The 17,919-nt window shown below is 36.3% G+C and overlaps 1 protein-coding gene across 5 annotated transcripts in view; it reads left to right on the top strand.

The window, feature by feature from the left end:
• ZNF385D (zinc finger protein 385D) overlaps positions 1-17,919 on the top strand; it is a 417,452-nt gene that overhangs the window by 318,797 nt on the left and 80,736 nt on the right. For all 5 annotated transcript variants that reach the window (XM_077176659.1, XM_054637725.2, XM_077176652.1 and 2 more), the window contains one exon: positions 1,565-1,675. In XM_077176659.1, coding sequence (XP_077032774.1) covers positions 1,565-1,675 — 111 coding nt within the window. The remainder of the gene's footprint in view (positions 1-1,564; positions 1,676-17,919) is intronic.

Here is a 17,919-nt window from a genome sequence, read left to right as displayed (position 1 = left end):
GGAGTGCTCCGAGAGCACGGTTTGATCACTGCAGAAAGTCTTACACAACTTGCTGTTGTCTTCCAGAGCTTGATATACTATGCCCTCAGTCATCAGTGTTATTTTGGGGTTATGTTACAGTGGCATACCTCGTTTCTAGGTGGGATTGGTGTTCTTTTATATTGGTCATTACACAAGTGTATGAGGTGTTTCACATCAAATTGAAGAAGAATGTCAAACCAAGAATTTTTTCCAGGCCAGTCTGCCATTCTATAAAGCTCTGCTGTCTTTCTTGGTTTGTTTGGGGAGTTTGTGTGTGTCTGTCTGTTTAATTTATTTTTTTTCTACCAATCTTATTTTCTTTTCAACAGGAATTAATTTAAAGACCTCTTTCATATTTGACACTTAACAACTGTCAGGTGATGCAAAAATTCTGTAGTGATCTGCTCTGGATTCACTGCAATAGAGGCCCTGACTGTATACCATTACAGCTTTCATGAATAATTGATTACTCTAAGGACAAGCTCTGATTCTTTATTTATCAAATAACCCTTTGCCAACAGACTAGAAAATAGTGAATCATGGAGACATGTGCAGGGAGAAATATGGAATCTTTTTCATGACATACACAGATTATGCTCTGTGAATACTGATTATCAGAATTAGTCAAAATATGTGATTTTTTAACAATTTAAAGATAAAAAATATCAGTGGCTTAACCAAGTTGCTGCAAAGCTATTACCAGATTTTTAAAGTATCTATCAAATGTTCTAGTGAAAAAGAAATAAGAAGAATTTTGTTCAATGAATTTGGGGAAGGTGATTTCAATCCTCCAAGTAAAAAACTACCTCAAGTAGTTTTTGTGAAGTTCTCTGCCAAAATAGCATACATTGTTTTTAATAGGGAACCTGACTTGCAGATTCTACCAGATCAGTGTTCTGGTAGAAGTTAGCTCAGAATAATCCTTTTCATAATGGTCCAAATTCATCCTTAAAGCAGAGTTTATACAAAATAGTTTCCTCCAAAATGACCGTGAAGATAATCTTTGGAAGATTATTATCTTTTGTAAATTGTGTAGATGTTGTTTCAAGGAAGAGATTAATTTATTGGTTCATGGGATATTATTATTATTTGATAACATTGAGGTATTGTGTGCTATTCTGTAATTATATGTACATAATATTATTTCAAATTTTCATTAATCTTTTTCTTAATAATTTTATTTAAAATGTTCTTGTTTTGTTTATTGAGCTAGCTTTTCTGTGATATAAAAATCACAAATTGATGTTTTGGATAGGAAAACCTGTTCAGCATTTACAGCTCATATGTTTCTTCAGTAAAGGGAAAGATAAAATTGAACTTAAGATACTTGTTTCAAGAAAGTCAATGACATTTTTCTTTGTTTCCTTCTGCATAACCTCTTTGTATAACTACATAAAAAATAAATATTCATGTTTAAAGAAAAATAGTAGTGTTCTGTTAGATCATGGTATGGAATGATGCAGAATCTGTTTTGAGATTTTAGATAACATAGCACACAGTGGAACAGCAAAAGCTTTTTATTTTTCTTCTTCTCTCTTCACAGATGGACCCAATTCAAAAAGCTGTAATAAATCATACATTTGGAGTTCCTCTTCCTCATCGAAGAAAGCAAATCATATCATGCAACATTTGCCAGCTGAGATTCAATTCTGATGTAAGTTGATCATTTTGTATCAGATTAGAAATATGTACTTATCTTCTAGGATGTGCCATAATTTTCAGAAATTGAGCCTAAATGAAACATTGTGATTTCAGTTTGTCGCTCAGCAGATGAAAAGGCTGTAGGCTGCTTCAAATAAACACAATGGCTTGGTAGTGTTTATACACCCAGCCAGATTTTCCCTGCCAATATATCCCTGTAAGCTCATCAACTTCAGTTGTGCTGCACTGAGTGTAAATAGGAAAAATTGACTGATCCATTACTGCTAATAATGCTGGTATATTTGCTGGATCCTAATTCTTCTACCAGTCCTGGTTATGTGTCCCTTCAGTTGGCTCCTACCTTGCATCCTGTCACTTCTCCAGCAACAAAGCAGAACAAGCTGAACTGGAGATGCTCTCTAATACACCAAGGAAGGAAACCTGTCTCCCATAATTACCCAAGGGAGCTGTGCTGTGGTGCTCCTTGCCAACTAATACCTGTTGTGTCACAGAAAAGCCTCTTAGGTTTTAGCCTTTCTATTTCTTTCTCAGAATCACTGTGGTATGCAGACCAAACCTGACATAGTAAAGTGATTTTTTTTCTGCTATTCTAGGCTCTTCAGGAAGTTTCTTCTCATGGACATTGATAGTGGGAACTAATCTTCCCCTGTCTTTAGTTCACTACGTAATTTAAATATGGAAGTTTCTTCTGCCAGTATAAAAATGTTTTGACTTAGAATGAGGTCAAACCCAAAAGTGTCCACAAGGTTCCTTTCTAATTCTAGTCATAGGAAGAAGTGAAATACTTCTTGTACTCCTGCCTCTTACAAGGCAGCTATTTACATACAGTTTGTACTATTTTTAGTTTATTGATTATTTATCAAAACCATAAGCTTGTCAAAAACTTAAATTGAACCTTGAAGACTAATTTTAGGGATTTCCCATCTGGGAGTGAAAATATTGTATTTCTTTTCATTCCCCTCAGCTTTTTATCCCTCAGAAATAATTTCAAAAATATCTTAGTCACAGTTTCTGGACCACACAGCATCACATATTTAATTTTACTGATGACTCCAGGTTATTTAGCTCATTTACTGAATGGACACCTTCTCTTATAACACTGATATAATTCTCAAAGAGTGGTGCAAGGAAGGGCAATACACTCTCTGGAACTGTCATGTCCATCACAGATAAAAATAGAAGATTCAAATTAGGCTCTTCCATTTAGAAACCAGATGCCAAAATTAGGACTGTGGATACTGAGTCATTAATGAGGAAGGGATGATGGTGACTTCTGAGCCACAGTAGATCTTACCAACCAAGCAGCCCAATTTATCACTCAAAATTCTCAGCTTTTTCAGCTTTGTCTCAGGTAAAAGCATGTCACACTGAACCAGACACAGTATATAGCTGAAAGAGAGATCAAATACTTCAGTGTTACATACCAGAGTGAAACACCTCCTTTCAAAGAGGATATACCATTTGTTTGTCTTCAAAAAAGTCTAGACAAAAGATAAGATGAACATATTGGTAAAGTTACTCAGTCCATTAGCAGTTACACGAATTGGATTGATATGTGGAGTGGAAAATTTTCCAGCTGAGAAGATCTAGGCATTTTCCAGAATAAAATGTTTGAAGTAAAAATCCTTCTACACAGAGAAAACCAAAGCATCAGTGGACACTGCTACTTTTTACTCAGAGGACTACTTTGCTCCCATACTGCTCCTTTTCTGCTGCTTTTAGAAAGGTTTCTGAAGAACAGAGAGGGAGGAAGCAGAGGCCATTTTCAGAGCCATCTATAGTGTCCAAAAAACTGGTTTCAGAAGGCATGTGTTAATTTAAGCTGTTCACAGAAAACTCTTGGAAGACTAGCTGATATTTATCTGTCCCTTCACACCTTCAGGTGTTTGAGGCTTGAACTTAAATAGCCAGCACTGTTCAGAAGGTTTTTTTTAATGCTCCCCTCTCTCTAATGGATCAATATTATCTCTACTGAATGGGGAGACCTTCTTGATGAGTATGTCTCATTTTCCACTTTTAATATTCGCCTAAGTTTTAAAGCAACCACAGTGTTGATTGATCGAGAGATTACGATCCAAAATCTGCCCATTGATTAACCTGGAATGATATCTCTCCCTCTTCTCACTACCACATAGAGGCAATTTGTGGATATTTTTATGATGGTGTCTCCTCATTCCAGTGCTTATAGTTATTACTGCTGAAAATCACAAAGTGCTCTGCTGAGGTGTTCAAGAAATAATTTGTATTCAGAGTTCCACTGCAGTTTAGGAATGTTTTTCTGCAAAATGAGGGGAATGGGTAGAGCTATTTCCTCCATTGCTTAGGTAATTTTGAAATTTCCACCCGTGTTTGAAGCAAGAAATGTGGTAAACTAAAGATTTAATATTTGGATTCAAAGAAAAAAAATGCTTTGAAGAAAAAGAGCTGTTGGCTATCATTTTTTGATAACTCTACTATGAATGGCAAGCACACACATTGTAATTCTTTCTCCTATTATCATGAAAAAGTTTTCATTTACTCAATATTCCTACCTTTCATTTTCATCATATTTTGTTGAACACAATTTAAATCCATAACAGCAATAAATAACTTTTCTGTCTAGGAACTTAGGCTTTGTGTCTATTCTACCAATATGTCTCTATTTTTAGATGCGGGAGATAGGTTTTATCAGAGAGTAATAAATAGAAATTGCATTTGCCTGCTACACAACAATATTACGAAAATGTTTACAATAAAACTGGTCTGTGGGACTTTTCTTTTTTGCATAGAATACGCAATTTTCTCCCTTTAGATAGAGATTTCTTTAAGAGAAGCAGAGCTTTTTTTCCTGGTTACATGGTATAAAAATCACATTTAAAAATATGAGAAAAGATGGTTAAATAGTCTAAAATAATTTAGCTTCTTTGTAAAGGAGTTATCTATAAATCTTCATGACAGCTGTGGTTTTTTATGTTCATATGTTTTTTTAAAATAAATCTCATACAAGGGAAGGGAGGAATGTGCAAATAACCAAAGCCTCTCCATGCTGAGCAAAACCATTAGAACAGCAAAGGTAGGTTTTGTGGAGTCCATTTTTTTTTTTCAGAGAAATCTAGATATATCATTTATACTCACATTGCGCATTCAAACTAGGGTGAAACATTTAAATATATGCTTAGCTGCAAGTGCCCGATGTTGCCACTTAGATGTTGGCAGCTGCTGAGAGCTATTGCACCAGTAAATGCTTACTTTGTAGCAAACATTAAATCTCTAAGATCTAAAAGTATCTGTGAAATGTGGTCCAGCCAACTTCAGTAGGATATTTCAGGTGCCTATAGGTAGCTGTAGGAATAATTTTCTGCTTATGGCCTGGAAAAAAAAAGAAAAAAAAAAACACTTACTGAATTTTCCTGCCTTGACTATGTGATCTTCTTTTGCCCGTGAGATTATTTAATGAAGTTATATAGTTATCAGTATCTGTCAACAAGGTCAATTTTTTGCAAAGGGATTACCTTTTTCTTCCCACTCATTTAACGAGATGGCTGAGTGATGACCCAGTTTGCCTTTATAGAAAGGTTGGGCAGCATTTTGATCTCTACCCAGGACTTAAATTCCATTATGATACACTTTAAAAAATATTTGCAATTATATGAGCCGGAAATTACTGTTTGACTTAAATAGCAACAGTAGTAATATTTCCCTGCAAATTAGGGATGCTCATCAGTCTTTATTTGTTGTTTTTTTACCTTATTTTTCTCCATCTCTATAAAACAAAGGTATCACCAAATTGACATAGTGTTCCACTGTATGAATTTATCTGGATTCAGAAGATAAAACAATAAAAGATAAAACAACTTCCATTAAAAAAACAGTGAAGGATATTTTGAGGATAAGGATGCAATATAACTCTGCAGTATTTTATTATGGTTCTAACTTTTGCTGGGAAAGAAGCAGGACCAGAGGACTAATGTCCTATTTAGGCTATGCTTGATATCTAGAACAAAAGATTAATGTATCAACTTGTAAGGGCCTAGGGTATAATAAGGTGATAATAAACAGTCAACATGAATTTGTCAAGAACAAATCATGTCAAATGAATCTAATTTTTTCCTTTGACAGGGTAATTGGCTGAATGGATAATAGGGAATAAAATAGATGTGACATATTTTGGCTGTAACAAGGGTTTGTACAGTCCTATGTGGCAGTCATGTAAAGGAAGTAGGGGAATACTGTCCAGGTGAAATTATTAAAAGTTGGTTGCACAACAGAATGAAGAGCTGCAGTGAGAGTAGCTCCTGATGGTTTCCTGTCAAAACAAAAGGTCACAACAAGTCAGGATCTGAAAGAGTCTCTTCCATGCTTACTGCTACTCTAATTTTTCGTTAGCAATGTGCCTGACAGGACAGTGTACACATGCCAGTTTTGTGGATGACATCTAGATGAAGGGTGGCAGGCTCTTGATGGATGGTGGTAAATTCCAGATCTCAGTCCAAAATTATCTTCAGTTGGAGAAAACAGTCTGGAATTCTGACAAGTGCAGTAAATAAAAGCATGAACTATTGTGCTTAGACTGGAAAAATTAAATGCACAAGTACTAAAATGAGTAAATGTCAGGTTTAATGGGATTATGAATCATAATCCAAATATGATGGCTAATGCAGAAAAAATAAAAACTCGCCTAACTAATCCTATGATAATTTTTTTCCTCCAAATATGAGATTTATCAATAAGTAAGTATTCCACAGCAAATATTCAAGAGCAGCCCTACAAGAAAGACTAGGGGTGCTTGTGGATGAGAGGCTGGACATGACCCAACAATATGCACCTGCAGCCCAGAAAGCCAAATAGGTCATGATCTGCATCCAAAGCAGTGTGGATAGCCAGTCAGGAGAGGGGATTCTCCTCTGCTCCACTCTTGTGAGACCCCACCTTGACCACTGCATCCAGCTCTGGGATCCTCAGCACAGGAAAGACATGGACCTGTTGGAGCATGTCCAGAGAAGGGAAAAACCAAGATGTTTAGTGGGCTTGAACACCTCTCCTGTGAGGAAAAGCTGAGAGAGCTGGAGTTGTTCAGCCTGGAGAAGGGAATGCAGTAGGGATCACTATCACTGTTGCCTTTCAGAAGTTAGAGAAAAGATGGGAACAAACTTTTGGACAAGAGGTAATAGGTTAAAACTGAAGGAGGGTTAATTGGATCAGACATAAGAAATACGTTTATTAAAATGGGGGTTATTCCAGAACACTGGAATGGGTTTCCCAAAGAGGTGAATGCCCCATCCCTGGAAATATCCAAGGTCAGGTTGAACTGACCTCTGTGCAGCCTGATCTAGTTCAAGATATTCCTGCTTCTTGCAGAGGTGCTAAACTTGATGACCTTTAAAAGGTCACTTTCAACTCAAATTATTTCACGATTCTATGAGTTGAAATTGGCAATGCCTCAGGTGAAGAATTACTTATAACAGTGGTCATCACACTCCAATGAAAGCATAATTAGTTGGAGCATTTAGAACACATCCACTAATATGACAAGACATGAAAAAAATTCACTCGGCTAGGGAGAGTAGAAAGAACTGCATAGATGTACAGCAAAAAAGGCCGGGGAAATATAATTGGCAAAGGGAGTTAATAAGAGTTTAGTGACCAAATGATCTTTGTGTTCCTTGGTTTTGATAGATAAATAAATTTGACTAATTCTTCAGATTAATTTGATTTAAGAGATTTTTTGTTGGACTGCTTCGTGAAACAATTTTAACTGTAATGGTAGTGAAGTTCTGGAAGGAAATGTACAGACAGTTGAGTGGTGCCTGTTGGCAGAGAGTATTCACAAATTAGGCACCTGTTACTGAGGCTGGACAAGAGATGGTGAATGTAATCCCACACCCAAGAGATTATATGACAACTTGCTTGACTAATTTACAAATCTCTCTCTGTAGTTTGGAAGATATAATAGGGATTTCTTCATCAATGGCCATTTACGGTCACACTTGGCCTGTGGTCTCTGTTTTACAAAGAGAGGGGAACTTTAAAATATTGGTCCATTAAGAACCAGGAAAGCCTGGTACAGTTAAATACTAGAAGTAATTTAGCATTTTTCCCTTCTGATTTGAAATCTGTTGTTGGTCAATTTGCTTAAATGGTATTTGAAGCAATCAGTGCTATTTGCTTCAATCACTGTTCTGTTTGTGGCTATAAACACAGGGTCTTATTCTTTGCATGTTTGGTTATACATGCAAATGTACAACAATTCTGGGTTAGATTCAGATTTACAATTAAGCTGGAGATTTAGAATCCTGGTTTGGTATAAACCAAATAATTTCTGCATGAATTGCAGCGCTCAGCTTTTTTAAGCAAAGTCACTTTTGGCAGGCATTATTAGCCATCAAGCACATTCATTGATTGATTATCTTGGGGCATTTTATTTTTTTTCTTTCCAAAACCAATGTGCCTGTGTTATATGAATTCATCAGCCTGGTTCTTAAAGGAAGATTCTTTTGTGTAAATATTTACAGATGCTCAGGATCCCCTTAAAATCAGTATTACTATATAATGGCATGGTATTGATTGCAGCAGTTGTACCTGAACAAACACAAAACTTCATCCAGATTAAACTTATTCATATATATATATATATATATATATATATATATATATATATATATATATATATATATATATAAAATTTATATATTTCTGTAACTGTCTCTCTATATACACTATTACTTTCTAATAATGAACCATCTTTCCTGTACTATGGAGTTATAGTAAGGAGGAACAAATACTGATTCCAGTTACAGAATTGCGTATGATATTTATTTGAGATCAGAATATGAGTCAGAATGGAAATACACTCAAAGTAGATAGTTTTCCAGAGGTATTGGTCTGTGGTAGTCACTGTAAAAAGTAGCAAGTAATCACAGAAAATGATTACTGTGGAGATTTCTATGGGATATCTGGCATTTGCATCAATACTATATAGAAACCATAAAGAATTGCTAACAAAGTATTTAATTACTTGATTTTTGGGCATTCTAATAGTCTAATCAAATAGCACTGAATATTTTGCATTTCAATTGCTTACATGAAGAATTTTGCAAGCAATCTGGTATATCCTCTGCCTAATATGATGTTCAGTGGAGTCTGTTTTTATTGGCTTAGCCTGCATATTTTAGAAGAATTACCTCCTCTTTCCCAGACTACAGTTTTAAAGATGGTAATATGAATTGTAGTCAGATCCTGTGCAACTCTGGTCTTTCCCATACTAGAGCATTCAAACTTTTTATTATTTTTATTTTCCTTTTTTTAGTATTAATTTTGAAACAAAATCATACTTATTTGCTTATATATAAACTTTTTAATGTATGGAATAAATAACTTAATTTCTAGATTATGAAATCCAGAATAATCTGAATTTAAGAGTAGCAATAAATTTTCACAGAACCTCCAGTTCCTTAAATCCTTTCTAAAATGCTTAGGTAGAAAGTAAAAATAATTTCCTTTTGTTGTATAAAGTACCTTTCCCATAATTTTCAGTTTCTATACAGTAATTTTATGTATCTATACAACATAGAAGCAGAAATTGTTCATGTCTGACAGAGGACCTTGTTTAGCTTTGAAGTACTTTTGATGTTTGAACTCCAGGGTACTTTTGGAGTACTTCTGGTGTTGAACTGAGTCCTCTGACTGATATCATAAGGTTGTGACTATTTCTTTGTCTCTTAAGCACTGGCAGAAATCTAAATATTCTGCATGACCTTCAGTAACTGCTGTGAGTGGTCTCTGTGTGGCCTGCAAGCTGTGCAGTTTGCTAGAGAAACTCTTGATAATCCTTGTCCTTATCTCCTCTCCTTTAATGAAAGTAACCTATTTTGTCTAGAAAATCTGTACTGTCCTAGAACATGGAGCAGCCTGGGGGTATCAGGCCCACAGGGACATTGCCTCAGGTCAAGAAAGCAGTAGAGTAGAAGAAGGTTTTAAGTGACTGAACTTTAAGAAAAGATATTCTTAATGTCAGCTGCTTTCTTAGGTGGTTGCTGGTGGGGACACATGGAGTGCCTTGGTGTCCACTGCATTCGTGTTACAAGAATTACACTTTCCTCTCAAAATTCACTCTCTAGCCACATTCAGCAGTGGTAGTAGAAGGAGGAGTGGCTTAATGAAGCTCTGGAACAGGCTCCCAAGGGAAGCAGTTGGGTCACCATCCTTTAAGGTAAAGATGGGTAGAAGTTGTACTTAGGGACTTGGCAATGCTGTTTTAACAATTAGCCTTGACAATCTCAAAGGTCTTTTCTAATCTAAACTATTCTATATATCCAGGAGAAAGGAAAATCTAATGCTTTCAGCTACCTGGTCCCTGAAAAAGCAGGGTGGAAGAGAAATGTCTAATGTCTATGTCAGCTGAATATCAGAGTCACTGTAGAAAGAGATTAAAACATTCAGCTGATCATCAGGTTTTGCTGTGTAGGATTTACATTATGTCAAACTAAAACTTTTTTTTTGTTTTCATTTGACAGCTCTTGCTAGCTCTTGCTTCCTACCTCTGTTCATCCTATTAGGTTATTTCATTTCCAAAGCTCTCACTTATTTTGATAAAACAAGTCAATTGTGCAGAAGGTTTGACATCTCTTTTAAATTACTAGAGTTTGCCAGAAATGATACGTGAATAGGCAATTGCTCTCTCTGATAGTGCTGTTTATAAATTGCAAAAGATTAATGGCTGGTATTCTGACTGTGGAATATGAAGACAAATTAGTTGAAAAGGTTTTTGCTTGTGGCACTGAAGAGAACAGTTGCAGTATTTGCCCTTTTGGGGCCAACTTTTAACTTTAGGTGGGCGTGGATCTCAGAACTGCTAAGAGCTGAAGGAAAGGCAGAGGTGATAGCAGTTAATAAGACAAAGTCTGAAATAAAAGCAACCTCCTTTCACATCTGTATGTCTTACTGTCAGAAATTTCCTTTCTCTCAGAAATGATTAAATTAATATGTAAGAATGTATCAGAAAACATTATACTGGGAGGCAGCATGCAGGCCTAAATGGTCTCATAGGTCCTAGATCTTCCAAAATCTGCTTTCGGTGGATTATCTGTTACTCACTGAGATGCCTTCCAGGCAAATTACAAATGTGTTTCCAGTTGTTTTAATGGATTTGGTCCTGTAACTACATTCTTTGAGTTACAACAGAGTCAGAAAGACTTTTTGCCTTGAGGAGGATGGAGGAATATATGAATGAAATTAAAATGCTATGCTTGGGCAGGTAGAGGCTAACCAGAGCTTCTTTGAAGTTTTTGGCTGGAACTGGGAAAGAAGACAGTGTTTAGTATTGTACATTGAAAACTGTACATGGAAAAATACCATGAGGGAATTAGTGTAGACAGGGGAAAAGACAGTATAAAAGAGGGGAAAGGAAGTCTCTCTTCTGGTTCCGTATTGTGACACTCATGGAAAAATCTGCCTGTTTAAGCTGCAAAGAGAGAAATCTCTTCAGTTTTTGCCCTACACTTAGATGTGTTTGAGGCAGTTTTTTTCTGTCAACTTCTTCTCTAAACATGAAAAGTCAGTCAACTCTAACAAGAAATTGAAATTTAAGAATAATTGTACTGGGGAGTTTTTACTGAAACCATTTTCCATAAGCAAGTCCTCACTTCAAAGGAAAGAAAAATTTTAAACTCTTTGTTGTGCGATCTTCGTCTATCTTTTATTTTTTTAGTCTGTTTTAAGTTCTTACTTTCACATTTATTTTTAAAAATAAGAATTCATATAGCAGGGAGTCTGAGATTCTGGATTATTAATAGTAGGTGCAGATAGCAGATTTAACTGTAAAAGTGGCAAAATATTTTCTCTTCCAGTTAGCAAGCAGTGACTCCTGGTTCACTTTCTCAGGCACCAATAAGGACATAAAAAAATCCCCCAAAGATAAACAGACAGGGGTATATCCCAGTCTAGGATACAGAAAAAGTGAAGAAAATGTGCAGCAAATTGTATTTTTCATCAATTCCCCCTCCCCCCCCCCAAATAATTTCTTCTAAAAATGCATTAAGAGTAAAGTAGTGTTTTAGTAGTGCTTATACTTGGCTTTGGTTGATGATACTCTCTTCCAACACCCATAAAATCTTTCCAAGTAATGTTACACAGACTCTGGACACCTTTTTTTTTTTTTTCTCTTTTTGGTCAGTAAATTTGCGCTCTCATAGGTACCTGTAATATATTCTTCTCCACTGTGTCTGTGCAGCCTCTTCTGGGAGCAAATATGTTTCCTTTTGAAAGAGTTGCTATTAAACACAACTGCCCCAATGTAAACAAACTCCACTTCAGAACCTCCAGTCCTGACTTTTTCAGCTCCCAAGTTCTTTTATCACTGCTCTCATGTCTTTTGCAGTCTCTGGAGATTTTGCTATTCTGTGTACTTACTTACATCACAGCTAACAGCTGGAAACCTTATCCTCTGAAGGAATGGAATTGCAACCCAATACCTCCTTTTAAAAGCTTTCTATTGGAAGAAAAAACCACACATTTGAACTATACTTTTGAGGGCATATTGCCCACACCTGTGCATCTTTTTTTTTTAGCTCAATTGAAAGTGAAGTCTTTCAAGGTTTTAAATGGTTAAAAAGGGCTGACTTCTTTTCAGCAAAGAATTCAATATGGCACTTACACCTAACTCCCCCACAGACTTTAAAATCTGAATTATGAATTCAAATCATGTATTTAAACTGAGGTAATGGTCTACTGGTAGACCATACAAGTACTTTCATATATATATAATTATTTGATGAGGTGACCTCAAAGTATGATTTTAAAAATAGATTTAGTTCTGTTTTGTATTTAGATAGGTCTCATTGTGTTGTGGTGGGATAACTTTAGATACAAATGCATAGCAAATGTACTGAATTAATTTATGTTAGCAATTTTTAGATGGGTATAAATGTTTCTTTTTATCCCTTAGAAAGGAGATTTTATAAGGTAGTCTCTGAACAGGTTTTATCCTTTCCCCAGCATAGCCTATTTTCTCTGCATCAGCGGACTTGTCATGATAATCAACTTTTTTGTCCCAACCATCAATCACTCCTGATTACAGCTGGGGAGAAGTTCTGTTCTGTTGATCAGCCCATCAGTGCACATAATGTTACACCTGGAGACAAGTGAAAATCATCCCTTGGTGGGAGAATCACTTGCCTTCAAGCCTTTTGTCTGAAGTATTTTAATTTACATTTAGAGTATTGAAATTGTCGGTGCTTGCTTTGATTTTTTTATTTCTTTGACAAAAATAATAAGTTCAGTTGATCTTTCCCTACATGATAAAAAAATGCTTTTCTATTTCTAATATCTTATGTTCTTTTTCACTTTACTGTACAAATATTGCAATAATTATAACAATGTAAATTAAAAATAGAATTGTTATGTGGTACTCCATTAGTAGAAATTTAAAATTCTTATATGCTAGCCCAGAATTTTTGAAAAAGCATTTTTGTTGGCTTTTAATTAGATATCTTGTTAGGGTAATATCAGTATTCAATTTATCTGAAGGTTGTATAGCAAATTTCATAGCAATTAACTAATTAAAATCCAAAGGCATAATTCCTTAATTTAATGAATTCTTCTTATATTGTGGTCATTACTGAATAATTTTTTTTCCTTGTAATAACGGTGGTTTTCAGATGTCACAAGAAAGATGAAATTTCAGCTTGAGGAAGCGCCTTATGTTTTGCTAGTAATTAAATATGACTTTTAATTAGCTATCAGAATGACCAGATATAGTTTAATTGTGCCATTCTTTTTTTCATCTATGGTCACTTTTATATTTTAGATATCTTCTTTAAATAATCATTGTCACAAGTTAATCCTATCACGTGTCAAAAAAACAGCATATAAGACAACTATAAAGCTGATACTTCAAGGATTACAGGATGAAGTGTAAATGAAGAAGAAAGAATGTGACAGGGTGGGGTGATAAAGATTTGATTAGCAATCGTGTTTTTACATAAAAAGCTTAATTAGCAATAGCTCATTTTCCTATTCCTGCTGGTCATTTTCAGGACAGTGATATATTGCTTTTTTTGCTGTGAGCCATGCCACCCAATAGAAGGTGTTATGTTTTCATTAGCTGCAGACACTTCAGCATTATTATCTCTCACCTCAGTCTACACACCAATACAAAACATGTCTAAATCTTGTAATTCAATAAGCCAATTGTATATGCAGTAGCTTTAAAACTATGGGATATTTACTCAGATGTTTTGGGTTTTTTAAATTGATGATAAAAGCACTAAATTGCAAATCAAGTAATCACTGAGCCTCGGTCCTTATATTCTGTCTGCTTGAATACCTTGTTTGCCAAATATGGAATTTCATCACTTGCATAGAAGTTGTTCTTCCAACATGACAATCTGTTTATTTTTATAGTTTAGTAATTAATCTGAGCATATGGCATAATTTTTATTTTACAGATACATCAATCTACATTACCTTTTCAAAGACTCTTATCATTTGTTATAAATGACAGGACAGAAAATTATTTTTTTGTTATTGAATAGAAATTTTTAATGGGTTTTCAGTAATACAATTCTAGCCAAATAGCCCATCACAAGTCACCTGTCATTCTTCAATTTATTCTCTAGCATGTTTTTCATACCAGAGCCATATGTAAGGATAAATGGTTGTAATAAAATAGATTTCTAATGTAAACACATTGTGAGAAGCAGCAATAAATGAGTAAGAATATCTGAAGGTGTCAGAAAACATTTCCAAGTATATGGAAATAATAACATTTAGGACACTGGGAGAATGAAGATTTTTTTTTTAATGCATTTTACAGTATTTTCTTTTGTGTAATTCTCAGGGGGCAAGGATTTTTTTATTCCAAAATGATTTAACATGCCTAATCTGTATCTCTTCAGTGTGTGAAAAGGCTGTAAGAATGAAACCTCCTTCACAGGAGAGCTAAGAAAATGCACATCATGTATATGTAAATATGGTCCAGAAGTATTTTGGCTGTTCTTCTAGAGTCTGAGCTCCATGTCCTGATTGGTGACAGGCCTTACAAGCATGGTAAACCAGCGAGGCATAAGACACAGGGAGAAGCCTGGGATATTTGTAGGCTTATTAGTTTCTCCTGTGCTAAATTAGTGCTGTTGGGAGTGGTGCTGCCACCAAAAAAAAAAAAAAAAAAAAAAAAAAAAGCACACATTCAGAAGAAGGAAGCAGCAGATGCAGTGGCATTCAGCAGTAGGGATCTTGTCCTCATGAGAAGGGACTGCAGTGAGAAAACAAAGGTCCTGGTCCAGACACTGAGGTGTGTTGTTCTAAGGTATGCAAGAGTGAGAAGGAGCTGTATAGGATAAGAAACAAATGAACAGTATTGAGTAATGGGTGCAATGATGCAGAGTAGGAGATCAATATGTGGAAAAAAAAGGAGACTGAGTTTGTCATAGTTAATGATTTATATTTGGGATATAGTGACGGAAATGGGTGATTTGAGAAATGGAAAGTTTCAGGTGGCAAAGTAAACAATAGGAGAACAATTAGAGCCATCCAGGAGCTATTAATGCCAAATGATCATAAAGCTATTGGTTGAAACCCAAGAAAAAGTTATCCCAAAGAAAGTACATCCAAGTCCAGAGAGCAGAAAGGCTTGAAGACAGAATCTTGAAATACATGACCCTGGCCAGTGCAAGTCTTTTTCTTTTTTTTTGAATTGGGAGGAGGTTTTTCATCCCGATATTCATCAGCTGGGGTTACTTAGGATTCAGATATTCTCCAAAGTCAACCTTAATTAATATTTTTGTTTCTTACTCGCTCACAAAAACTATACAAAAGTTAAAGTGGTTGAATTCTATCAGCCTTTTTCTGGTAGTTGCAGTAAGAAACAAGAGAAGCAGTTCTAGGACAGCTTAAATGGGCAACTGATTTAAATCTGGATTTTCAAAATTAGCAACGATTGTACATCATCTTTCTCAGAAGGTCTACTTGTATCCAAAAGATGTCAATTTCTGTATTCCCTGAATAGGAAAGTAAAGGCCAAAAACTATTTGTCTTCTTTACCCCCACCCCTACTGACGTCCTCATGCTGGCAATTTGTTATGGCTGCTCCTGACATGAACAGTAAGAGACTGAGTCTCAGTGAGGAGGTATAAAAACTTAGAGTAGCTGGACTACGAATTTTAACTCAGGTATTGAAACTGATTGTTGCAGTCATAATAATCTGTGTGTTTTGCAGGCATGATTCCTTTTTTCTGTAAAAAAGGTCCCACCAATTCTAAATATGCATTTTTAATTGAGTATGTATAGTCACAGCAAACTGAGGGGGTTTTGAACTACGGCTATGAAGCAGGATTTTCCTTGCCTGAGTGGGTAACAGCAGCTCATTTCATTTCAGTATGTTGTTAATAGAAGATGAATTACATTCAGGACAAGGCAGGGGCTCCTGGTGTTTCAATGCAAGCTGTTTTGGTGTGTGCAAAGATCCATTTTCAACCTGATAAGCGATGATAACTTGTAACTGGTGAGTGATGGGTTGGCCCTTGAGGACCTTTGGCTGGGGAGAAGCATAATTCTCTTTTATCAGCACCAAAGGATAAATAAACAGGATGATGATTTTATCATTAACATCAAGTCATTTTCTGAAATTCTTGCACTGTAAATAACCACATATTCAGACATATTATCATAGAATCCTAGAATCATTAAGGCTGGAAAACACCTCAAAGACCATCAAGTCCAACTAAACAATGTCCCCAAATGCCACATCTGCACATTTTCTGCAAAAATAATGTTTAAATTCTGTTGCTGCCTCTGTGGTAATATGCAGGACCAATTATGTCTGTCTAATAAGACAAAGGAGGTAGAGGGTCTCTCCTGTAAAATATCAGGGAGGGTTATCCCCATATTTCTGAACTTGTAAAAGTCATAGACCTGTTTGACTTACTGAAAGATGTTTGCACATGACTGATTAAACACTTTGGCTATAGAGTTAATCCATAAAAAGCAGGTAACTGCTTGTCCTCCTACCATATTTGGGCTAGTCAACACTTTGGCTTAGCCTGAAAGCTCCCAATTTTATTCCTGGCCAGTTTTCTGCCTAAAGCAACCTGCTAGATTTATCTTCTGTAAGCCTGAAGGTGCTAATGCATCTTAAACCACTCAGCTGGAAGTAATATCTAGTTTGTATTTGAAATGCAAAACACAAAAAGGAAGCCTACAGAGTGGAAAAAAGGACAAGTAGCCTGCTAGGAATACAGAAAGATTGGGATACTGGTGGATGAGGAGCTCAGCATGACCCATTGATGTGCACTTGTAGCCCAGGTGGACAACTGAATCCTGGGCTGCATCAAAAGCAGGGTGGAGGTTCTGCCCCTCTGTCCCTCCTGGAGTGCTGTGTCCTGCGCTGGAAGCCCCAGCAGGACAAGGACATGGACTTGCTGAAGTGAATGAGTGCAAAGGAGGGCCATGAAAGTGATCAGAGGGCTGCAGCACCTCTCCTATGAGGACAGGCTGGGAGAGTTAGGGCTGTTCAGTCTGGAGGAGAGAAGGTTCTGGAAGGACCTTACTGCAGTCTTCCAGTGCCTAAAGAGGGCCTACAAGAGAGTTGGAAAGGGATTATTTTCAAGGGCATGTAGTGACAGGACTAGGAAGGATGGCTTTAAACTGAGACAGCTCTAGATCAGATATTAGAAATAAATTCTTTACTGTGAGGGTGATGAGGCACTTGAACAGAGAAGTTGTGGATGGCCCATCCCTGGAAGTGCTCCAGGGCAGGCTGGATGGCATTTTGCATAAACTGGTGTAGTGAAAGTTGTCTCTGGCCATGTCAGAGCTGATGGAAATAGAAGATCTTTCAGATCCCTTACGAAAGGGATCCAAGCCATTTCAATTCTGTGATGTGGCTGGTGGAGTAGGTGGCACACAGAGGCGCCTCATCAGAGCTGGGAGTGGAGGCCTCTCAAGGCTCTCAGGAGACTGACATGCATGGGCACAGGGATGACATGGTTCCTGCCATTAATTCTGAAAGCCAGGAAGATGCCCTGGGAATGTTGACTTGTCTCAGGCCAGTTAATTTGCCTCAGGCAGATAACTTACTGGCAAGTATTTGTCATAATTTGGTAGATCATAGGAACCTACATCTGCAAGTCCTTTCTTTTACAGTCACAATGTTTGCTGTCTGCTATTACCCTTCCAAATCCATAGTCTGAGCTCACACCCTTAAGGTCTTTTCAAGGTAGGGTCCTTGTTTTCTTGGTCTATCTAAGGTTCATTCATGTCGAA

Source organism: Agelaius phoeniceus, chromosome 1, assembly GCF_051311805.1.
Source record: "Agelaius phoeniceus isolate bAgePho1 chromosome 1, bAgePho1.hap1, whole genome shotgun sequence".
Lineage (NCBI taxonomy): Eukaryota > Metazoa > Chordata > Aves > Passeriformes > Icteridae > Agelaius > Agelaius phoeniceus.
The sequence above is the reverse complement of the archived record's forward strand: the minus strand, read 5'-3'. Positions and strand labels throughout refer to the sequence as shown.